Genomic DNA, 25,431 nt, shown 5'->3' on the forward strand with positions numbered 1-25,431 from the left:
TTCTCAAATCCTCGTTAGAGTTTAGGTAAATATTATTTTGTTGTTAGGACTGACATGGCTTAATAGTAAAGTGTGACAAATACTTGTAAAACCACAGACTTCACTGAGGACCAGCCTACACATGCTATAGTTCACCTAGTCGTTGTGTCTCTACAGAATAATAAAACTGACTTCTGAAATTTCTAATTAAATGAAAAAAATTGAGAAGGAAGAGAACTGCAAAGCTTTGTTGTGCTCTTTCCCCCTCCCCCCCCCCCAGAAATGTGTGCTCTACTGGCCAGAAAAGAGGGGGATTTACGGCAAAGTTGAGGTTCTGGTCGTTGGTGTGAATGAATGTGATAACTACACCGTTCGAAACCTCGTCTTAAAGGTAAGATATGGAGCTGCCTCCAAAGTAAGTGAGCACGGGGTTGCATTCATCCTGTCCTGAGTACTAACAGATTCAGCTTACACAAGCCGGATAATGCTGAGACCAAAGACAAGCTGTTCTCTCCTTGTTGCCTGAAGTTATTAGCATAGGGAATAATTAAATTAGTGTAAGTAGACGTTAAGGAAGTTCATTTCACAGGGTGTATAGAGTCATCTGATTTCAGCTCTTAGAAAGCCCTTAACCAAAGGCTCAGGCAGGAGATGCTACTAGGACTTTCATGTTAATGCTGTTGCGGTTGAGGCTGGTTTAAGTGAGGCCTGAGGACCTGGATGGCTTTGGGAGGCGGGAGGATCAAGCCTGCCGTGCTGATGAGGTCTTCAAAAATGTGGAGACACAGTCATTCACAGGGACAGCCCTAGACCCGCTTCCGTCATAGAAATGTGGTCTTTGCCATGATATTATCCCCACTTTTAAAGAATAATCAACCGCAGTGCCTCAATCCTATCAGCAGCTGCTGCTGGGATAGCATCCTGACTAAAGGAAGACAGTGAAGGCGAGGCTACTAGGATGGTTTTTATTCAGAAGCGTGGCAGGGGAAGGCTTTTTGGAAACCTATTTATAAACACACGCCTGATCAGAAGCAGACCTCCCACCTGGGCTCTGGGTTTTGAGATGATGTATGCGAGCCTCTGCTCAAAAGGATTCCATGTAGCTCCTTTACTGCTATGGACGCCTTTACTGCTAGAGTTTCTCACTGCTGTTAAATAGCACAATTTAAGATGAGTATAGAGCTATGCTGATTGGGTGTCAACCAAATGTTCTTATATCCATTAGTATGTTTCTATATGATCTGTCGATGTTTAGAGAACAGAAAACACAGAAATTGCCCTTTCTTTTTATTATATTTTCACCTCTTTAGCAGGTGGCACACACCTGTAATCCCACCACTTGGAAGACAGAGGCAGGGGGATCTCTGTGAGTTCCAGACAAGCCAGGGCTGTATTTTGAGACCTTGTCCCAAATAACAGCAACATTTTCATCTACTATAACATACTATAAATATACACTCAGTGTGTAGTACATATGTGATCTATACGGTGAATGCAGACACAGACCTCGGTTCTTAGAGGGTAGATACTCAACTTCCCTGTCAGGACAGGATACTCACAGTGAAACTTTCTCAAGGTGAAAGGGCATTTTTGAAAAGCTCCTAGATATCTTTTCTTTTCTTCTTCTTCTTATCTAGAAGTTAGCTGGCAGCAAGAAGGGACCCAGAGAAGGCACTTTAGCACTGTGGCGTGGGTCCCTTTTAGTTCCACAAGTGAATAAGTAATTTGGTGGCTGTTGCTATTTTCAGCAAGGAAGTCACACCCAGCATGTAAAACATTACTGGTACACTTCATGGCCGGATCACAAGACTCCAGACAGTGCCCAGCCCCTTCTGCAGCTCATGCTGGATGTGGAAGAAGATAGACTCGCCTCTGAGGGCCGAGGGCCTGTGGTTGTCCACTGCAGGTAAGGCATGAACCGACCCTCCTGACAAAGCAGTCGTCTGCTCTTTAATTGTAGGAGTGGTAGAGGTAGGACTTAGCTTCCTGTATGTAACTTTGTAGCAAATTACATATTTGTTAAAAATGTATTAATACCATGATACTTGAACCTTAGCAAAATGATGCTAACAGAAATGAATTAGACCTTTGGGGACATTTTTAGCAGACATCGAACAAATTTCAAGTTCTAAATAAATGGCTGAGTGGGCAGCAGATCTTACTCTGCCCTCTGACTTTAAGCTCATTTTTATTTGTCTCCTTGGTCACATACACACCAAAAACTGCAGATATCTTTAATTTATTAATGGATCTTTGTTGTTGTAAGATATTCTGTGGATTGTGTCTTGGTAGCACTTATTATTGTGACAGATTTAGTGGAACAGTTAGCCATCTTTAGAGACAGCTCATGAAAAGTAGATGGAAGCTAATTTATGAAGTGGGAAATGGGCGAGTGGTCATTTACATTAAGGAAAACCAAGAGCACACATAGGGAATGGAGGCCAGACAGACAACGGAGGTCATGGGGTCCCCTTCCTCATGTCTAGCTTAGAGTTTACCTCCCATAACTGGCATTTTCTTCCCTTGTTTTACTTTTCATGTGACCAAAGCAAGTGATTTACAGTCACTTTGATGACTGCCCATGCATTCCATATTTTACCCACAATAACTCTCGTTGGTTTGTTTAACTTTCTAAGTAGCCTAAGAAAAGATTTGATAAAATTCACGATTTTAGATTCATTTTGCTCTCCTCCTGTCTTGAAACTTTGTGGGTTAACAAAAAGTCCCTGTGCGTCTATGTATCAAGGGAGGCCTTATCCAGTTTCTAGCATTAGTCTCTGTCTTAAACCCTTGGAGCCAAAGGGGAGAAAACTACATGGGCACAGTCTAGGGCTGGGGCTACCCCCCACCCAAAGTCACTAAGCACTAAGGATATCTAAACCGAAAGAGGTGCTTCCCCTATTAAAGCAAGGCCCCTTCTGCTTACTGCTTCTAAGAACAGGGCCGCCTTGGTTCCCTTCACGCTGCATCCAATGTTGACAGTTATCTTTGGCCCTTCTTTCAATTGTAGTCTCAGTATCTAATCAGTCACCAGATTGGCTTTCCCTTCAAAGCTTCACCCACAATCACACTTCCTGCCCACCCACTCTAGTCCAGGCCCTTATGACCTCACCCATGTAGTTTAGGAGTAGTTGACTAATTGCCTACACACATACCCTTCTCCTCAGGACACTCTGGGCTAGCCAGAGTGTGCTTCTCTGAGGTGACGCTCCTGAAATGCAGGCCTTACGGTCCTTGTTCAAAACTGGCGGGTGGGTTCACATCCCCTAGAGCAACAGTGCTTAGCCCTGACTCTGCAGATACCCTGCAGGGATGAGTGAATTTGAACAAATTTAAATGCATATGTGAGCTTGTTTCTTTCCAGAGAGTTCCCATCAAATCTTTTAAATGTTCTTAAAAGTATACAGGATGAAGCTCATAATTCTTAGCCTCCCATGTAAGATCTTAGCGTGCCTGCCCAGTCTTGTTTCCTGCTTTTTTACTCAAAAAAAGACAGACCTGTGCCTGTCACAAGCCACATATTCTGTTTTGCATCAATTCTTTCTTCATATTACTGTTTCACCTGGGATATATGTTCCCATTCATGACAAAGCACCTAAATATGTGAAATAATTATGATTCATGAAAGTAAGGAGGCCCAAAACATAGAAAAAACCGGACAACAAAAGATACAAAGATTAATGCTTGTTACATTAAGCTAGGCCATGAGTACTGGTTGAGTAGGATCCTTGTTGTTTTGTAACCAACAGGAGACAGCAGCAGTGTCTGAGTAATGGTGCCCTCAGTTTGGAGCAATGAACCCAGCAGCGGTACCATGAACCAATCCAAGAAAAGTCTTGATACCCCTGTTGGTCATAAGGAGACAGACTGAGGGTGCGAGTTCTCTCCAGAAAGGGAAGCACCAATCCCACTCAGTTGAGCTAGAAAGTAGAAAGAAAGAAAGAAAAAATAATGACAGATGGGCTATGGGAGGTGAGAGAGGTGCAGATGTGGGAGACGGCACCAAGGACCTTAGACTTGAAGCCTTCTAGGTGATGGGTAAGGCCACCGAGAGAAAGATACAGAGATGTGTATATTTAAATATATTGAACATGTGAAATATAGTAACATCAAGAGTTCCACCTAGGAGAAATTTGGGGACCTTAGATTCAGAGTTGAGAGGAATTTATGTAAAGATGATGGTGGAAAAATAGGGTAGGGAGGGCAGTTGAGTCTATAGACTTACTGTCTAAGGCAGGTAAATGTATAAGTTCTCCAAGACACACAATATTTCTATTCAGTTATCATCTCTATGACTGGAAAGTGTGTGCCTCCAGCCCCATCCTCTCTCCTAAACAGAAGTGAGTCTTTGCTTATTCACTACACTTCAGTGGCTGACTGCACTTCCTTGTCAACCCTCTTCCCAGAATTTCCTCTTGCTCCTGTGGCAACACCAGCCTTCTTGCCCTCTAGGCCTGGTTCTTTTTGACAGTTTGTTTCCCCTACTGTTCATCACTATTGTGGTGTGTCTAAATGTTTCCTTTCTTTTCTACTGCCCATCCCTTGCCTTATTCTGTCTAGAACTTTCTGGAATAGTGACACTATCTGCTCACCATTCTTCCAACCCCCTCACCTCCTTCCACCACGCTCGTCCTACTACTTTTAACCAAATGAAAGAATCTGTTTCAAGCACAGCACAGGCTTAGGTTATTACTAAGAAGGCTACTGTATACGTGGCAGTTTTATCACTGTCATTATTAGCCTTCCTGGTTTCAAAGTTAAAACTGTGCATTTAGAAGAGTGCAGCTTAACCTCACTGTTCTCCTTATCTTCTCTTTCCTCTTCTTTCCCATTCAGTGCTGGGATTGGGAGGACTGGGTGTTTCATCGCTACATCCATTGGCTGTCAACAGTTGAAAGAAGAAGGAGTTGTGGACACACTAAGTATTGTCTGCCAGCTTCGTGTAGACAGGTAGGTGGGCCGGGGATGGTATCAGTGAATCAATCTCCTTCATAAACATGATGGCTCTGTTGTGCTAGGTCAGTCTGTCTGTCTGTCTGTCTGTCTGTCTGTCTGTCTGTCTCTCTCTCTCTCTCTCTCTCTCTCTCTCTCTCTCTCTCTCTCAAATTTATTTTTAATTTATATAAATCCTTAGCCACTGAGGCCAGGCAGGGCAGCCCAGTTAGGGTTTTGAGCAGGTAACAGAGTCCGTGTCATAGACAGCACTGACTCAGCTTACTAGGAGACCCACAAAAAGATCAAACTGATCTAGGGTGTCTAGGTCCAACCCATGCATGTTCTTTGGTTGGTGTTTCTGTCTCTGTAAGCCCCCATGGGTCTAGGTTAGTTGACTCTGTTGGTCTTCTTATGGCTTTCTTGTCCTCTCTGGGTCTTTTTATCCAGCCCCCCCCACACACTCTACCCCCTCACACTCAAGCCAACTATTCCACAGGACTCCTTGAGCTCTGCCTAATGCTTGGCTGTGAGTCTCAGCATCCAACTCAACCAGCCTCTCAAAGAAGGAGTAAGTTAGACTCCTGTTCGTAAACATAGAGGATTGTCAATGGTGTCAGGGGTTGGCTCTCTCCCATGGGGTGGGTCTCAGGTTGGACCAGGCATTGGTTGGGCCTTCCCTCCACCTCTATTCTATTTTTATCTCTGTGCATCTAGCAGGCAGGGTAAATTTTAATCTGAAGGTTTTGTAGGTGGATTGGTGTTCCCCTCTCACCACTATAGGTCCTGCCTGGCTAGAAGGTGGCCTCCTCAGTCTCCATGTCCCCTGCTGCTAGGAGGCTCAGCTAGAGACACCCCCATATCCTCCCTGTTGCAGGTCTCCAGCTCATCTCAGTAAAGCCCCTCCCACCACACCCTAACCCTCCCTGCGCCCCACCCACTGCCTTCAGTTTCCCTTTTCTCTCCCGGCCATCAACGCTTCCCTCCCGACTCTCCCCACATCTGATCTCCACACTCATTTCCCTCCCCCACACCCTCTTCTTTCTGGTCTCCCCTCCCAAAAATGAGAGAGGAAGTAGAGAGGGAACTACATCTCTATGCTAAATACCATGCGTGATGGTATTTAGTATAGATAAAGACCAGAGTCTGGATTTCCATGAGCCACAAAAAAGCCAGTGGACGTGACAGCCCCTAATCCCAGAGATCAGGAAGTGGAGTCGGGAAATCCCTAGAGTTAGCTGGCTAATTCCTGTTTCAATGAGAGACCCCGCCTCACTATACAAGGGGAAGAATGATTGAGGAAGACACTTAACATTAACTTTGTGCAGCCATGAGTACACACCCATGCACATGCATGTGCAACCAGTGTGGCCATATATACATGCACACAGAGGACAGGCCACAGATACAGACAGACAGACACACAGACACACACACGCGCGCACACACACAGACACACATAGACACACACACACACACACACACACACACACACACACACGAGAAAAATATTCATTGCATCTAAGTTATTGAAGCCAAGACAGTCTCCACTACGGAGACCTTACCAAGAGAGGGATGGGGGAGGGAAGGAAAAAGAGGGGAGATGATGTGGGGAGAGGAGATAGTGGGGAGGGAGAAGGGAAGAAACTGAAGATCCAGGCACAGTAGCACAATCACAATTTGGAGGCCTGGTTGGGTTACATAGCAAGAACTTATCACAAAGCAACAACAAAAGGACATTGAAGAAACTGACTCATAGCACACCATCCAAAGCGCTTGGTTAGAACCCAAGTCCCTGAGGTTCTCTGGCCCTATAGCTCCAAGTGAAGTGCTGCTTTCCTGCTCTAGTTGTGGAAATCCATGAACACCAGCTGAAGCCCACGGGGTGGGGTGGGGTGGGGTGGACTGAGTCTGAGCCAAGGTGGCAACCCAACACCACCTGCCCTGAGGCCATTTCAGACGGTGTGCTGAGGAAGGGAGCTTGGCCTGCTCGCTGTCCTGGCTCCAGCCGCTGTTAATCTCACGCCCCCATCATCTCTCACCACCCCCACTCACTTTTGTCGCTTGACCTCTACCTTGGTCTCCGCTTCCCAGTCACGTCCCCCTGCCTAGTCCACTGAATTGTTCTCTGGTTTTGAAAGGAATCGCATACATTTTTTAAAAATCCTTGTCAAAATGCCTCCTCTATCTACTCCTTCCTTCCTAAAGCAAACGGCCAGAAGTTTTGGCCTTGGCCTCCTATCAGCACCGAGGTCTCCCACGGGGCTGGACTTGGAATTCTTGCTGGACTCTTTAAAACATAACTAAACCAGCAGGGGCTGATCGGAAGCGTGTCCTTGGATTTGAGTCACCGCCGATATGTGTGCCAAATATGTTTAACTGATGTCTTAAGACCCCTGTACGGAAGTTCGTTCTTGGAGCTGCTCATTTGGAACCCAGACACTCTCAGCCTGCCTTCCTCTGTGCGTCAGTTCCTTCAGTTGTCCACCCCTGCCCCTCCCACAGTAGTTATGAAAAGCACAACAGAAATCTGTCCTCCTCCTCTTCTTCCCCACCTCTCGCCTCTTGCTCTCAAGGTTCAGTGTTTTCCTGAGCGCTTACCTTTAAGACTCCACCTGCTAGCTGACTGCTGCTGGTGGACATGCCTCTGACTCATGCTGCTAACCCGAAAGCTAAGCTAATCCTGTTGGCACACACCCAACTGGTAAGAAGCTGAGGCAGGAGGATTTCAAGTTTAGCCTTGAGGTTTCAGTGAGACCTCGTCTCAACAAAGGAGAGGGGAGAAAGCGACAAGTGAAAAGGGGGAGAGGGAAAGAGTGTAAAGGATGGGAGGAGGGAGGGAGGGAGGGAAGGAAGGAGGGAGGGAGGGAGGGAGGGAGGGACAAAGGAAGGGAAGAAAAAAAAGGAAGGACAAAAGAAAACAAGGAAAAAAAATCATCTTAAAAAATCCAGATGTCAGCTGGACATGGTGGTGCACACCTTTAATTCCAGCACTCGGGAAACAGAGGCACGCAGATCGCTGTGAGTTCGAGGCCAGCCTGGTCTATAAAGTGAATCCAGGACAGCCAAGGCTACACAGAGAAACCCTGTCTTGAAAAACAAAACAAACAAACAAAAATCCAGCTATCCCCTCTGTTCTCCTGCACTGTATCTTTCGGCCCTTGTCCTTCCCTCATGACCTCCCTGGCCATCGTAGCCTTCTACTCAGGACCTCTCAGACGTTCCAGAATGTGTTATTCAACAGACAGAAACTTATCTCCTTAAGAGATTTCCACCATGGCCTTCGAAACACATGACTCATCTAAGTCATAAAATAAACTCAAAAGTGTAGGGGCAGGGGCACAGTCTTTAGGCTTTTCTTTTCCTTCCTTCCTTCCTTCCTTCCTTTCTTTCTTTCTTTCTTTCTTTTCAAGAAAAAAACAAACAAGCAAGCAAACAAAAAAACCAAAGACATTAGGTCAGGCACAGTGGCACTTGCCTGTAGTCCCAGCACTTGGAAGGTAGAGTCAGGAGTATTTGGATTTCAAAATCACCCTCACCTGCACACTGAGTTTGAGGGCAATCTGAACTATGTATATAAAAAAGATATCATCTCAAAAAAAAAAAAGAGAGAGAAAGAAAAGAAAAGAAAAAACAAAAGGCAACAAGTAAAACTTGTTCAAAATCATATAGCTTAACAAGACGCAAAGTGGATTCATTAGACTGCATTAGACCCATGTTTAGAAAAAATTAAGTTAAATTAAATTAAGACTGCTATTAGCAAGTCAGTCTTAGCCTAACAGAACCATGAATCCAGGCTTGGGACATCTCAGGCCCCATTTTATAGCCCCTTCTACTATGAATGCTACAGACCTCCCCACCCTAGGAAAACATTGAGAACTTGCATTTTTTACTAAGGGACACAGAGGAAGGGAATCAAGATGCCAGATAGTCATGCCACTCATGGGAAGACCTGGGACACTGACAGGAAGCAAAAAAACTAGCTTAGGACGCCTTTGATGGGCAGTATCCAAACCATAGGGTGTAAGGGGAAAGGTCAGGAGAAAATGGGGATCTCTTTGTATAAAAATCTAAGATATTCCTAGATGGTGAGAGCAGAACATTTACCCAACTGTAAGATCCCTCTTACCACAGAGTGACTCTGTACAAATTCACGCCTCAAAGATGTCTGACATGAACATAGCTTTAGAAAGGTTTCTGGGTGTGTGTTTGTGAAACCCAGTGTCCCATGGCACAGGCTCTAGAGATGTGGGCTCAGGGTGGTTGTTCATCCATTCTGTCCCTCAGTGATGAGTCACTGCACACATCCTACTGAATGTGTTACCAGGTACCTGGCTGTGGAAAGATGGACTCCCTAGGATGCGCCATCACCTTATGTCCCTCTACGAATGGCTATAATCTATGGGTGATGGTTTACTGAGTGTCTGATAAGTGTTATCTCCCCTTAGATAGCATTAAGACAAAAAGGAAAGGAAAGGAAGGAAGGGAGGAAGGGAGGGAGGAAGGAAGGAAGGGAGGGAGGAAGGAAGGGAGGGAGGAAAGGAGGGAGGGGGAAGGGAGGGAGGAAGGAAGGGAGGGAGGGAGGGAGGGAAGGAGGGAGGGAGGGAGAGAGGGAGGGAGGGAGAAGATTCTAAAACAACCCTGAAAAAGAAACTATAAAGATCTGAAAAGTTCTGTTGACACACTTGCCCACACTGATTTAGCCACACAAGACTCTCCTAGAAGAACACTGGAGTAGGAAAGAAAGAAGTGTAAGAAACACATGCTATTCTTCTAAAGCTGGGTGGTAGAAAAAGGAGTTGAGGGTGAGTGGATTATAGTAAGAATAGTACTCAAGATCCACGGGCCTTTCTTGAACTCTCTCACACTGTGGGGTGTGCGTGTGCGTGTGCGTGTGCGTGTGCGTGTGCGTGTGTGTGTGTGTGTGTGTGTTACTGGAGAGCGGAATCCAAGGCCTCACAATTGCTAGGCAAGCTTCCCACTAGTGATCTATATCCCCAACCAGTTCCTTACTTTCTTATTGTTGACACAGAGTTTAATTTATTTGCCCAAACTGTGACCTTGAATCCACTGTAGCCCCCGTCAGGCTTTGGCTCTCCTGATTAGCCGAGCTTCCAGGCCTGCGCCACCGGAACCAGCTTACACTTCGTGGTCTTCTTAGCAATGGCCACTGCCCACTGGTGCTGCAAGCCTGTGCACGGTGCATCGTCAGTCCCTTCACTCTGGCCACTGCAGCTCACGCCTGTAACACCAGCACTTGGGATACCACAGCAAGAGGATTACAGGGAGTTTAAGTCCATCACAGGCTATAGAGTGAACTGCCATCTTTGCACACACACACAAAAAATCTACCCATATCTCCACTGCTTCCTCAGAGAAGACGGGGACGGCTAAGGGTTGAGGGGAAAAACAAGACGTCACTTGGATATGGGACTTATCTCATGATTGGTGAGTCAGAGAGTTTGAGCACTGGGCAGAATCAAAAATTCTGATTTGGGAAAAAGTATTACAATACGTAGTGGTTGTTTAAAAACAGACAAGAGTAGGCCATTTGTACGCAAGTCACCAATCTACATGTTAGCAATAAACTCAAGTGTGCTGACTTAGGGCAGGTGTGTGAGGGTGAACAGATGTACCCAGTTCAAACGGTGACACAGGCTTCCAGTGGACGCTGGCAAGGCACCATTATTCTGGTTCTCAGGCAACTTCCATCAAAAGATGCCACAGTTCTCGTGGGAGATTCCTAAGTCTGTGGCTCTACTTTTAATAATACTTCTGAGCATATTTGCAGCTAAAATAAGGTATCTTTCTTTTCTAAGTAGCACAAATTCAGCACAAAGCACCCACGTGTGTTTTATTTAGAAGACTATTAATGGACCATCTCCTCTTCCCCATAGTTTTAGTTTTTTGATCAAAAGCAAAGAGGGTGCTGTGGTACCTGGGACTGAGGACTGTCTGGTGCGAGGGTACCTGGGCAACCATACAACATGTGAGGTCAGGCATCTCAGGAGCCTCTGCCTTGCATTGTGAGCCTCATGTTTGTAAATTAGTTTTCATTCTACGACTCACAATAATTCCTACATGCATTTGAAAGTCAGTGACACATGTACCATGTTAAGTTGGTGTCCTCATGCTGTTAGGGGCTCACATGGACTTGAGGGCCCCTTTAGGAAGATGCCTTTTCAATCCCATGGTGCAGGGGTTGGGGAGTGGTCGCTTGTGTTCTATCATCCCCCTTAGCTGTTGCTTTTTGGGGTCTCGGTTACCTGAAGAACAGTGACATGGTAGTAATAGCCATAACATTTGCCTGCTCCCTACTAGGAAAAGGATGCTGTAAAAGTATCTGGCATCAGAGATAGTAACCACAGGGTTCATTCTTAAAGGGGAATCCAAGGCAAAAAGGATAAATGTCATGTCCCAGGTCAATTCACCTACTAAATTTCCACATGCACAGGTGTATGTGCATGTGTGTGCATGCATGTGTATTCCTGTATGTGTTTGCATATGTGCATATATACATGTGTGTGCACCTGTGTGAGAATGTGTGCACATGAATATGTGTGTGTGTATGTGTATGCATGTGTGTGTATGCATGTGTGTATGTGTTAGTCCTGGAGACTGAATGCAGAATCTCAAAAAGTATATCCCCAGCTCTCTTTTTGCTTTTTATTTTGAAGCACAGTCCTACTAAGTTGCTCAAGATGGCTTTGAACTCACTGTGTGGCTGAGACAAACCCTCAACTTGAGGTCCTGCTGCATCAGCCACTCATGTAGCTGGTAATAAGGCCTGTACAGTAGGCATGCTTTTTTTTTTTTAACACTCTAAACTGAATTTCTAATTTTACTCATATTTTTAAACAGTTGGATTTGAGATTTTATTGGTTTAGTGGAGGTGGATGTTTTCAGGAGTGGGGGGCTTCTGTACTAACATTTTCACATTGATCCTGAACTGCTTGCCATAAACCAGGAAAAAAAATGCCTATTTCTGGTGATTTTAATTTAAATCAGTCCTAATGCTGCAGTCCTTTAATACAGTTCCTCATGTTGTGGTGACCCTCCAAGTATAAATTATTTTCGTTGCTACTTCATAACTATAAATTTGCTACTGTTATGAGCCAAAATGTAAATATTTTGGAGGACAGGGGCTTGCCAGTGGAGGTGATGACTCGCAGGTTGAGAACCGCTGGCTTAGATTATCAGCACCCACAGCTGCTAAACATGGGGCACTCTCTGTTGGCTGACGTGGAAAGAGATGTTTCCGTCAGTCATGCTTTTCTATTGAGATGGTTGCTATGTGTGCATAGCTTGGCAATTTAAGAATAAAATGAGATGAAAGACAGGACCCATTATGTTAGAATCAACATGGACACAGTGTGACCATTTTGCATTACTTAGAAAGCCCTTTGTGTTTCAATTAGTCTTCTGATCTCTAATACCGCTAATTAGGAGCTGCTGTGGAGCTGTATCACCCGGCAGCCCTTCACCATGTAATCTAAGCGCTCGCTCCTGCAGCGTTGTTCTCAACTGTGGGTCATGACCCCTTTGGGGATCAAAAGACCCTTTCACGGGGGCCACCTAAGACCATCTTCCTATCACATATTTACATTATGATTCATAACAGTAGCAAGATTACAGTTACCAAGTAGCAATGCAAGTAACTTTATGGTTGGGGGGTGAGGGGGAGTGGGGGGGTCCCACAACATGAGGAACTGTATTAAGGGGCTGCAGCGTTGAGAAGGCTGAGAACCACTGCCCTACAGCATGATGGAGGGCGTAGACAGGAGAATCCCAGGGAGCTAGTGGGCCTGCTAGACTTGCATATACAAAGGTAAACAATAAAGACCTCCTGACTCCAATGAGACGCAAAGGCAAGGACCAACACTCATGGACATACACACACACACACACACACACACACACACACACACACACACACAAAGACAGCTGTAACTCATAGTGATAAGTTACTGAGAACGCTGAGAGCCTGCCTCGTAGACATTACAAGAGAATGGCTAAAAAGCAGCCTGTGAGTGTCTGAAGGCGTCCAGCGGGGAGGAAAAGGATATGTGCCATTGCATATTGATCTCAGACATGTCCCCAATCCCCCCCCCCCCGGAATCTCTGAGTGCTGGCAGAACTTGAAAACAGAATGTGGGAAGTGAAGCTCACAATGGAATCTCTGAATCCAAGGCCTTTTATCACATTCCTTGATCCCCTTGACAGGAACAGGAAGCAATCCGTCTAATCCTGGTGTTCTGAGTTCCTGAAGTCTCGCTGGCTCTGTGCGCTCTTGCCTCGGGGCCCTTCAAGTAGAATGCTCTCCGTGGCTTCACTTGTGGCTTCCAAGACAAGGACAGAGTGCATCATGTCACTGTTTAAATGTTTTCATTACTCACTTCAGTTTGATAAGTTGCTGGGTTTTGTTGTTGTTGTTGTTGTTGTTGTTGTTTTAGCATGCCCATCTTAGAGAAAGAATGGACATGCCATCAATACCCTACTCTAAAGGACGTCCTCAAGGATTCTTCGTCTCCAGAATGTAGCTGAAACAATGTCAGCTCTAAGGCTTCTACTCCTTATTGTAAAGTTATCGAGCATAGCCTGACGTCCATCACATTTCTGTGCCCCCAACAAACCACAATGCTACACGTAGTGACTTTCAAAGACTTCGGAGGCAGGAGGGAGGGGCGTGGGCATCAGAAATTCTGAATTTTGGATTACTTATTCTCAGGACATCTAGAGATGAGGTCCTGGAAGTCGGTGTGCGTTTTCCTGACGTTCTGGCTTTTGAGATCCTGGTAAGAGGCCCTCTCTGTAAACCAGGTTTCACAGTGGAGTCTTCCAAGGACTTCCAGCTAGGGGATAATTTAGATGTCAGCCTACTTATTCAGTAATGGGAGGGAGAGTTTTCAGGGAGAAAACTTAATCTTGAAAACAATGCTTGAGGTAGTTTTGGGGATGTAGCTCAACTAGTAGAGTGCTTGCCTGGCATGCCCAAAGCCCCAGGTTCAGTCCCCAGCACTATGTAAACCAGGAATAAGTAAAATACATTTAAATGCCAGCACTTGGGAGATCGAGTCAGGGGAATTGGAGGTGCAGGGTCATTCTTTTGTTTTGATTTTTCTGTTGTTTTATAAACGTAAGGACCGGAGATCAATACTCAGAACCAGTGTTTAGAAAAAGTTGCGTGTAGTAGTGTGAGCGTGTGTTCCCAGTACTGGAGTGTCAGAGACGTGCAGATCTCTGGGGCTCGTGGATCAGCCAGCCAGCATAGCCTACTTTGAAAGTACAGGCCAGTGAGGGGCCCTGCTTACAAAAAGAGGATAATGTCTGATGAGTGACACTTGAGGGTGGTCTCTGGCTTTCATACATACACTTGCACATATGTACACACATATGTACACACATATGTACACACACACACAAAATATCTTTCCAAAATGGGGCATGGTTACGTTTTAGTTCTCCCTTGCCTTTTGTTTTTGTTTCATTTTGCCTTTAAGACAGAATCTTTTTAGTATGTAGCCCTGCCTTTCCTGGAACTCCCTACATAGACCAGGCTGACCATGAACTCCACCTGCCTCTGCCTCCTTAGTGCTAAGATTAAAGGCTCGAGTCGCCACATCTGTCTTTGTTTTGTTTTTTGAAACAGGGGCTCATGGGGCCCAGTCTGGCCTCCAGTTCCCGGTTGCCCCGCCCACACCTCCATGTAATGGATTACAGACTTGCGCCACCACACCCATCTACCCTCTCCTTTCTTGATGTGCGACATCTGCTAGAGATGTGGGAAAACTTGAGGTCGAGGGCCTGGCACACCTCACAGCTGGCGTCGCACTGGGACAGCAGACCCAGCCTCGCTTGACTCATGCCAAAACCATCAGAGCTTTACCCATGAGGCACATTGATGTCTACACCTTTTGTTCTAAATTTACTGTACCAAATTTTACCAAAAGAATTCCAGAGTTGAAAAAAAAAAAAAAAGCAAAGGCTCGAGAGTTCCATTGTTAGCCCAGAAGTGAGTCACTGCTGCAGAATTCCTTCTGTGTACTGATTAGACCGGATGCTGGCTGGGCGGTGCAGCAGGAAAGGCTGTAGCTGTGTATGTATGTGTGTGTGTGTGTGTGTGTGTGTGTGTGTGTGTGTGTGTGTGTGTGTGTGTGTGTCTAGTCATAAAAGGTCACAATTTTAACATGTTAAAAGCCAAAGCTCTTTCCTGGGCATCTGTTAGACTTGGAGAGTTTTTTGGTTTTTTGGTTTGATTTGGTTTTTTTGGTTTTGGGGTTTTTTTTGGTTTTTTTTTTTTTCCCCGGTCTTGTTTTGATTTTGTCCAAAATACTGTCTCACTTGCAAATTGTGGGCAGAGGAGTCCTACATTTTTTAGACTTGACCTCTACGCTCAGCGGACACTGTTACACACTTCCCCACGCGGGAAGAAACTGACACTGGTTTCTGGGTTTGGCAGAGCTAATGAGATGTGGTCTCTGGCATGTCTAGCAGGGAGCACCTCTAAATCCTTTCTAGTCTGGTTAACGGTCTCCCTATTCTATGGCCACAAGGAGAGCTGAGCCGGCAACACCTTCATAGTAAAGGGCCTGCTTTGTTGTCAGAGCATAGGGTTTGACATAAACAGGATAGACAATTAATCTAGAATCCAAACCCAGGCCTTCCTAGAGGGACTTGCCAGAACCTCCCCAGGACTCGGGGCTGAACCATGACTGTGCCAAGCAACCACAGTCAGCAATCAGCTCAGGCATAGTGTTAACTGAACACTGGTTCAAAGAGCAATGGCATGCAGCATTTATTTAGTACCTGAGCACCAGCAGCCATTGTGCTCAGCACTGGTGAATTATCAGCCATTGTGCTCAGCACTGGTGAATTATCAGCCATTGTGCTCAGCACTGGTGAATTATCTCTTGAGCCCCGAAAAACTTGAAACCTTATTAGGCAGTGTGTTTACTTGTCAGGTCAGTGTTCTTCAAGCTCTTTTGTGAGTGTGAACAATGGAAACTTCTTGCAGACAAAATCTTCCACAGATCACCAATGACAAGAGCCACTAAAGGCGATGCTATGCTAGTGGCAGCTGGCTCTGGCGGGGACTCTTGGCCATCTCGCCTCCTCTTCTTCCTCCCTGACACCACTGGGAGCCGGGCACTCCTGGGGTCCCTCTGACTGTCCTGCAGCTGGACAATCATGTGCTCTGACATATTTAGTGCTCATAGTGAGATGATAGCTGTCACTCATATTATTTTATAAGTGGGGGAAAAAAGCCAAGTCGTCGGGGAGGAGATAAATGACCCTCCTAAAGTCGGAGTTCTCCAGAACAATGATGCTCTCTGGTACGGTGACGTCCTCCTGTAATCTCATTACTTGGAAGGATGAGGCAGGAGGATTGCAGGAGTTTGAGCCAAGCCTGGCCTATTTAGCAAGACTCTGTCTCAAAAATGATGACAACAGAAATTAATTGATTAAATCACAAAGCTAGTAGCTTTACAAGCAAGAGCTTGCACCCGAAGTGGGCCAGGTTCCAAGCCCACTGCTTCTCTTTGTACCAGCTGCCTCTTCTATAGCTGTTTCATTGTGTAGAATCGTATTTTTGTATTATTTCCATCCGGATTTGCCCAGCCTGGACCAACTTGTCCTTAGTCTTCCAAGGCCGACAGAGAATTGACCCTGGAGTTTCCCAACTGGTCCTGTTTGACTAGAGGATACTATTTTTACATGGTAACCACATAAGCTTAGCTTTGTCTAAGCATTTTAAATGGATTATCCCATTTGCTCCTCACTGTGCTAAAAAGTAGGTCCAACCACTGCACTGCCTCACTGGTTTTGCACATGGAAAAAACAATAACACTGCAAAGATGACATAATAAGGATAAACACACAATATGTAATGGAGACGAAATTTCTCTTGACAACAGCATGTGCTGAGTTTGATTTTGTTCTGTCTTGGCCTCTTAACATACTTTGGCCCCTGTTGGTAATGGACATGACACTTTGGCATTCCAGACCTTTCCAAACCCATAACCACTGGCGTAGCTGAGGATCTCTTACCATCTCCGTTTTTGCATACTTTTGTCTTTTTATCTTTTGAAGTAGTCATATGTGACATGGCTGGCCTTGAACTCCTGGTCCTCCCTCCTGTACCTAGCGAGGGCCGAGGTCATAGGCCTATGGGCCCAGATGACTTTATTCCCTTTTGATTAATACCCACTTAGGAGTACACATAAGCTATAACTTAGCCTATGGCACTTAGTGAAACCTGAATTTGTACCTAAAGAGAATTCTTCAGTTCCATAATGGCCAAGCAACAGAGCTAACTTCCAGCCTTCCCTGCCAGTTTTGGAGCCAATGAGGCCAAATTTTCTAGCACTTGAGCCACGGTGGAGATCTTTTTAAACCCTTAGCTTTGGCTGAGTTCCAACTCTGAGCTACTGGAGGTAATGGGTTCTCTAGTGTCTGCTTTCTCAGTGGCAGCTGCGTGGTGCCTGTTGGGGTTTTGTTTGTTTTTGATTGGCAGTGGCTATTCTCAAAGAACTAGCTAAAAGGATTCCTACCTCTTGCCATTAGAACCAGTTCACACTAGAAACTGTTTCAGCAAATCCCCGGAGCCTCATCTGAGTGGGAAGGTGCCCAGGATCAATTATTGCTAAACTGGGTCGGGGTGAAATATCATGACAATCTCTTAAATATCCCACAATCTATATAGCTATGTTCACTTATTCCACCCACACACAAAAATATTTGTATACTCTACTAGCCTCCTGAGTTTGTTTTGTGTTTTGTTTCATATTATCAGTTTACAAAAGAAAAATTTGTTTTCCCCAGAACAGAATAGAACCTCCAAAGGGTAGCCCTAGGCTTTGAGTTCTTACACAGGGTCAACAGAATCTCCTGTATACCAATGTATTCTGAGAAATAGTTATTAAGTATTCCCTAAGATGATTGGGGCACATTCTTAAATTCAAACCAACACCTAATGGGAAACCTGTCGCTTTGTTTTAGCTCGTGGCTTATCTATTTTCACATAATATAAAAATATCATGGCCTGGATTATTTGCCTGATAGATTGCCTATTTAATGAAAGAGCTGCTAAGCGTTTTCCCTGTAGCAAGTATGAAAAGGAATGGCATGAGGGACCTTAATGAGATTAAACAATGTGTATCTTATCAAATTACTTATCATAAAGATGTCATCTATTTTTTGACCTGTCTTTTATTTTTCTCGTTTTGTCTTAAATAAATAGGTGGGATGCAAGGCATGCTAAGTGCCTGGAAGGCTTAGTACTGGAAGTGAGAAATGGAAGGCCAATCTAATGAGTGTTAGAAATAGTGATTTACAACACAGGAACATTGTGCTCAGACAAAGAATGAACAAGTTAAAATTGACAGGAACAGACGTTAAGTTCCTATGTGTAATTTCAAATTTTCAATAGCTTGAATACAGAATGGGGGGGGAGGAAGGCCATAATTTTCACATTTATAAACAGTCCTGCTGGCTTTTAATTAACGTAGGATGCTTTCACATGGGCGCCACGCGGGCGGGCACTGTGGCCTCACCTCCTGGCGCACCAGGTGTAACCTCGGTGCTTTACAATGAGTAGCTAAGGGAGAAAATACGCTGCTGACAGGATCCCATCGGGAACAGAAACGGCACTGTGGGAAGGCCTGATTCCATGAAACAGTGGGTAGAAGTCGATGAGTGACGGGGAAGCCAGGCAGTAGGCGGCCATCGGCGAGTGACGGGGAAGCCAGGCCTCCCAGAGATGCTGAGTAACCACAGGATGTTTAGTCTAGAGTGGAAAGATTATGGGACTTTGATGGTTGTTTTCATCATTCAGAGAACTATTGTGTGAGGACTGCAAGGGGAGTCTTGAGACCTCTTGGGGTTCCTTCAATTGGCCAACAGCGTGAAAATGTTGAGAGAGAATTTCATTTTGATGTCTTTGGAAGCCTTTCTCTAAAGCGCTCTCTAGCCACAAGCATTCCGTTAGCTGGCTAACCACCCAGCCTGTAGAGGAACAAGCTTTTGCCAGTAATTCCGGTGAATGACCTTTTTAAAAAAAAAAAAAAAGATATATTTATTTTATGTATATAAGTGCAGTCTTCATGCACACCAGAAGAGGGCATCAGATCCTATTACAGATGGATTTGAGCCACCATGTAGTTGCTGGGAATTGAACTCAGGACCACTGGAAGAGCAGCCAGTGCTCTTAACCACTGAGCCATCTCTCCGGGCACCCCACCCCACCTCCCACCCCATAAAAGATCTTTGAAGACTCCTCAGATGCTACTTCGAAATGGAAATGGAAAATAACACCACCTTTCCTGTGTCTTCTTGAAGCTCTCAGATCCACAAGAGTTTTGCCAGAGGGCAGTGTGTGTTCTCAGCTGCCTGACCTTCACTGGCTGCAGCAACCTCCACTTAGTTAACTGAGTCTGTTACAGTCAACAGAACTTAGTTACAGTGAATCTGGTCCAACCGTGATCACATACCACCGATCCTCCTCTGGTGAAACACTTACAAGGACCTCAACTGTGACTCTGTTAGTCCACTAACTGGACCTACAGATGCCAGTGTGGAACAGAGCAGTCAAAAAAGGGGAGATCTTTTCCCAAGGTGGCGTGAACGGTAAGAGGAAGTTCACAGACCAGAGAGAGCCCACAAGAGGCAGTGCACTCAGAGGTTCCACTTAACAGCCTACAGCTTGACGTGGGAGCATCTATTCTCTGAATGTCAAAGGAAGGGAGGTGCCTCCTGGTGCCCTGCAGCTGCCCTCATATTTACTGTGGCCACATCTCCTAACCTTTGCAGTCTAGACTAGCATCTCCTGAACACCTGCTATGCTCTTTTTTTTTTTAATGTTCCCAGACATCATCACACAACTAGGAAGAGAACATGCCCCTCAGCCACCATCTCTGTTGTCACCTTCTGACAACTCAGTCAATGCTTGGAAAGCAAAATGTACAGTTCTAGTGGAAAAGACCTGTGGTGATATTTTTTTTGCAAAGAAGTTGCTACCACAGGAAATTGAAGTTACCTCTTTGTTTCTTGCCGAATAGATGGTTTTGGCACCATGCCAAAGTTGGCTGGGGACTCACTGCTCAGCTCAGGGGATGTTTTCTTTCTGCTTTAGTGGTTTGACAGTCTAGGCAAGCACAGAGACAAGGCTAATTTCAGCTATGGTTAACCAGACGTCATGGGACAGTGGGAACAACTCGTCACACTTCTAAGTTGGAAGTGCGTACACGATCCGAAAATTATGTTGAATATACCACAACTTAAGGGGAAAAAAAACCAGATAAAGCAAAAACCGAAGCTAGGACCCATTGTGTGACTGAAGGATTATAGAGAGGTTACAAGAATTAAGAATCCAGATAATTACTATCAGGATGCTCTTATTCAGTAAAATGAAGAGCAGGCCACTTTTTATATTAGCGTCTGATGATTTTATCAAGCTGAAGAATCGTCACCCTAGGAGAAAAAGTATTATATATATAAGTGTGATGAGCAGTAGCAGCTTTTCTCTCAGAGCGACTGCCTTCCACTGAGCTATGTCACTGCGGGGGTGGGGGTGGGGTATGGGGGTGTGGAATACTGAACAGCTGGTGATGACAATGGACCCAATGAAGAGGAAAAGCGGGAGGCAATTCCCAGTTTCCAGCCAGCTGAAGGCCCCACCCACTATTGTGTTTAGATGCTAGCACACCCAAAGGTTGCTGGGTGTCCAAAGAGCCTTAAACAAACCACTGTACAGTAGATCTCTGACTTGCATGAAGAGCAGAAGAGCGATTGATCACTGCTCAGCTGTGTTTTGTTAACCTGCGTCCATCACTTTTAACCCAGTTAAACCCCGTTAACCCAGTTAACACAGTGCGGTGTAACAGAAGAGGGATGTGGCTCCTGTGAAGTAGAGTGGCCACTCCCGCTGCCCTGAGTTTACCCAGTGCTCAGAACCTGGTGACACAGTCGCTGCCTTGCCTTAGCAGAGGAGGGGAATGAGACCAAATGGTGCTAAGGAATGTGTGTAAACCACACAGTTAGAACTTAGAACAAGAAGTATTTGACTTAGATGGCGTGACTAGTTCCAGAGTCTAAGCGTTCATCTTTGAGGTTCTATCACTGCTCTGGTAACAGTACATAGATTAAAAAAAAAAAAAACAATTCTGGGAGGCAGAAGGATCAAGGTTCAAAGTCACCCTCTAAAACAGAGTCAGTTCAATACTGGCCTAAGCTATAGGAGACCCTGTCTCAAAACACTAGATGTGTCTGTGTGTGTGTGTCTGTGTGTGTGTGTCTGTGTGTGTGTGTCTGTGTGTGTGTGCACATTTTTATATATATTATATATATTTATTATATATATTTTATATATTATATATTTATTATATTTATTTTATATATATTATATATAATATATATATATTAGCTCAACTATTGTGCGTGTTTGCCATAACACTCTAGTTGTAGTGTCATGATTAGGTTACAGTATTATAAGGAGTCAGCAAAACTGAGTTATCTCTTGATCTCTTCCATGCAGGGGCGGCATGGTCCAAACCAGTGAGCAGTATGAATTTGTGCACCATGCTCTGTGCCTGTTTGAGAGCAGACTTTCACCAGAGACTGTCCAGTGACTCTGAAGATTTACCAGAGCGTCAATCTCTCACCTACCGAAGGCTCCTAGAAGGAGCTCTCTGCAATGGATGAGGAGTCCAAAGCCAGCCTGAGGCATGGGTTGTGGAAGACCTGGCAACAGAAAAGATTGCCAGCCCTTTGTGTATAGGAATGCATTTGTAGGAGCCCTCCCAAATTATTTTGAGGGTCCGATGCTAATGGAGGTATGATCATTTCTCACACAGCCCGAGGAGGCTTTTGTTTTGTCTGGGTTGACTATCTGCCACACAGAATCTATGTATGTAATATACAGTGACTGTCATTGTGACAACGGGACACGCTGCTGAAGGTGTCGTTACCATGCGTTTAGATGCTTTAATGTCCATAAGGCCTGTCTTGTGACTGGACTGTCAGTTGATCAACTTCTCCTGTTTTAAGTGCTATTTCCTAACTCAGATACCAGAATCTTGCTGCTAAAGTTGCAAGTTGATTGATAACAGATTTTTAACAAGTATGTTTTTGTTTTGGGGGGAAAAAGTCAAATACACTAACTATTTTATATGGAAATATGTCTTGATTATATCTATTAAATGTGTATTTATAGTACCTCCTATGGATCAATTACAGAGCACAATGATTGTCATTGGATGTATATATGAATATATATACACATATATATTCTATTATTAGGCATAGAGGTGGCTCCTGTTTCATAACTCTAACCACTAGATTTCTACGTTGTGGCTTGCTTTACTTTAAAAGGGGATAGACAAATTTGCAATCCTTATGAAGCACCAATCATTTTGAATGTTCATCTCTCTTTTACTGAGAAGGGATTGTTGAATTTGCTGTCTACCCGCAATCTCTCTCCCAGTAAGAGGCAGGTACCTTTGGGGATGTGCCAGCCTGTCTGGTTCCCAAAGCTCTTCTGAGGACACTGCTGTGCACGTCCTTACATTTCTAAAAGGTTTCATTCCTCAAGAGATAAATGAAGGGAAAATAACTCAGAAAACAGGAGACCTTTTCCTCACCTGTGAATTTTCAATGCAACAAAGTGGACTTTCTTTCATACCACCAATAAATGACTCTTAACAGTAAATACTGAGTGAAGAATATTCTTTCCTTTCCCCTGATTGTGGGTAAACTGAAGTAGGTAATACGACAGATTTAAGTGTAGTCTTTTTCCCCCCTGCTGGGGTAGGGTGGGGGCTGGGGGATGACTCTTTCCAAACGCAATCTTGTGATCACTTGAGATATACTGACCCAGAAGCGCCGTCATTACGTGGCTCTCCTTGTAGATGCCAGCATCTCATTATACAAACAGTGCGTGTTTGTGTCTTCCTAGCACTTGTCACAGACCCCGTAAATGACATGGCTTACCTATCCTGGGCAGAATCATGTCACCTAAAGAGACGCCGTGAAACAGGAAGACTCGGTTACCTAACATCTCTGTCTTGAGGTTAAGAAGTCGTCACGTGCCAAGGGGATGGCAGGGGAGGACTTTCTGGGGTTATTCTGGCTCCTGGAGGCTGGCCCTACATTTCAAAAAGAGATGATCTTTATCCCTTCTTTCTAAGGAAACAGACAAAAGGACACTGGTGTAAAACTTCCCCCAAACAATTCAATTGGAGGAAGTGTGTCACGGACTTGTCCCCTCTCCGTGAAGCACATTTCCTTCCTACTCTTTGCCTCTCTTATCTGGGAGAGTTTTTTCCCCCAAGCGAAGCATGAACGGTTGTTAAGTGGAAAATGGAGGCTGAGTTTTGCGTGACGATTCTAACCTGCTTGATCCTCGGGAGCCTGGGTGAGTGGGTCTGCCTCAGTTCCCTGAGACATCTCTTTCTCAGCTGAGGAGGCTGCCAGCCTTTGGAAAAGCAGCTGAAGGGAGTCAGAATTGGAGCCAGGTCTCCACAGCGGTGTAGCCAAAGACGATGAGGAGGGTGGAGGGATAAAAGGAGACAGTTCTAGCTACACTCCTGAGATTTCTCTCTAGAACAAAATAATCATTTACCGAGTGCCTGGGACAGCTCAGCCCAGAATGGGCCTCAGGGTGAGGAGCCCTGAGCAGACAGCTTTTATTATTAACATATATAACAAGCTATAGCATTCTCTGGTATCTTTCTCCAATCAAGTTATAGTTTTACTTTCTTTCGTGTTAAAGAAAAAATATATACATAAGGAATGTGATTAAAGAGAGTGAGGAAATGTGATTTGTTTGGAGTTGTCACTCAGAAGGAGTGAATAGCTCCATGGGAAAGCTAGCTAGTTTAGGTTAAAAAAAATAAGAAATTAAAAATTAAAAAAAAAAAAAAAACCTCAATGGAAGTGATTTCTCAGCCTGAAACAGTTTTTACTGTGAATGCTTAAAAACTGGGCATTTAGTCTTCAAGAAGTGCTGGCACTTTTTAAGTGTGTTAGTATTTGGTGGAAAACTATAGACATTATCACCAGATCAATGCCTCTGTCTCTCAGCAGAATTGCAGGGACTTTGCCTCTGATGATCAGTACTTTTGTTGTTTGCTGCCAGCCACAAGTCGTGCTTGGGGAAACGGAAAGCTCCCTTGTATCTTCATCTTTGAATAAAAGTGCCCAGTTTTCAAAGTGTTTATTTAGACTATGCAACATGAAAGCAAATGTTTACTAATTCTGTGAACTGTGACTGAGGTGGGGGCCTGGCTCTCTTTCACATGATGGATCAGGCTATGGTATGAAGAACAGCAAATGGTTAAAGGGGACTGAGCTTTGTACCGAATTAACTTTGGTAATGCACAGGGTGCTCTGAATTTGTCTTTCCTCATCCAATGAAAAGCCATAATCTTTGGGTGACTTTGTTTCTTTCCCAAGAGTCCTTTCATTTTTCCGGTGGGGGGATAAGTTCCTACCAAGTCATATGAAAGTTTAACAGGCAGGTGCTACAGATGATGTTTTGACATCTTCCCTTGTCAGCCTGAAGATGTTCTGTTGGTGTTTCTGGCTTCTCTTGTTTTATTAGTGGGTTGACTGGTTGCTTTGAGATGGTGTTTTGGTTGCTGTGTCACTTGCTTAATTGGTTGAGTTTGGGGGAATGTTTGGGGGTTGGTTGGTTGGGTTTGAGGGGGGGTGTTATTTGCTTATCTCTTTGCCTTAGGAATGAGGTCTCATGAGCTAAATCTGAGACTGTTCCCTCACAATGCTAGAAAGATCAAAATATAAGTAAACCTGGCATTTTTAATTTGCCTGATTCCACTGCTTATTGGACCCTACACAGTACTTCATAAGTCTTTCATCTTCCAGAGGGGTTCCAGATAGTCCATGTCCGTAAACAGCAGTGCCTCTCCGTAAATCAGAAGGTTTCCATGGCCTCGTGCAATGGCACCAGCCAGAACCAGCAGTGGCTGTCGACTGCAAACGGGAAGTTCCTCCACATTAAATCTGGACTGTGCCTGGGCATCTCCAACTCCTCAAGGGGTCCTTTCCAACCAGCAGTTGTCACTTCCTGTGACCAGGCACCCCGATGGACCTGTCATGAGCGGGAAGGTTTCCTGGAGGTGGAAAATACCTCTCTCTTTCTCAAGAAACAAAACCGTAAGGTTGTGGTCAGGAAGATCAGTAAGTACCTCGATAGCTGGATGAAACTGGGCATCAGCGAGGAGGGGGAGCTGGTCAACGGAAGCCTCTGTCTAAAGCAAGGTGAGTGACTGCTTTCAGAATCAGTTCTACAAGTCATTCTGTTAGCTGTCTTGTCTTCTCAAAGCCCACAGAGAACCGTGTGCTGTAATCTACATCCTTTGGGAGATACATAGCCACTAACAGAAGCATATTAAGTGGTACCCAACAACTTCTTTGCCTTTGTTACTTACCTTCCCTTATTTTCCTGTATTCACTCACATTTTAAAGTGTGTGTGTGTGTGTGTGTGTGTGTGTGTGTGTGTGTGT

General features: G+C 44.8%; 2 protein-coding genes across 5 annotated transcripts in view; both read left to right on the top strand.

The window, feature by feature from the left end:
* Positions 1 to 22,609, top strand: part of PTPRR (protein tyrosine phosphatase receptor type R) — a 230,162-nt gene extending 207,553 nt beyond the window's left edge. For all 4 annotated transcript variants that reach the window (XM_084794134.1, XM_084794136.1, XM_084794135.1 and 1 more), the window contains 4 exons: positions 260 to 370; positions 1,728 to 1,885; positions 4,816 to 4,929; positions 21,443 to 22,609. In XM_084794134.1, coding sequence (XP_084650260.1) covers positions 260 to 370; positions 1,728 to 1,885; positions 4,816 to 4,929; positions 21,443 to 21,536 — 477 coding nt within the window. In that variant the 3' untranslated portion in view covers positions 21,537 to 22,609. The remainder of the gene's footprint in view (positions 1 to 259; positions 371 to 1,727; positions 1,886 to 4,815; positions 4,930 to 21,442) is intronic.
* A 573-nt stretch (positions 22,610 to 23,182) lies between these two features.
* Positions 23,183 to 25,431, top strand: part of PTPRB (protein tyrosine phosphatase receptor type B) — a 110,351-nt gene continuing 108,102 nt past the window's right edge. The window contains exons 1-2 of the mRNA XM_084794132.1: positions 23,183 to 23,320; positions 24,790 to 25,185. Coding sequence (XP_084650258.1) covers positions 23,266 to 23,320; positions 24,790 to 25,185 — 451 coding nt within the window. The 5' untranslated portion in view covers positions 23,183 to 23,265. The remainder of the gene's footprint in view (positions 23,321 to 24,789; positions 25,186 to 25,431) is intronic.

Source organism: Acomys minous (assembly GCF_964271855.1).
Source record: "Acomys minous genome assembly, chromosome: 9".
In the NCBI taxonomy this organism is placed as follows: domain Eukaryota; kingdom Metazoa; phylum Chordata; class Mammalia; order Rodentia; family Muridae; genus Acomys; species Acomys minous.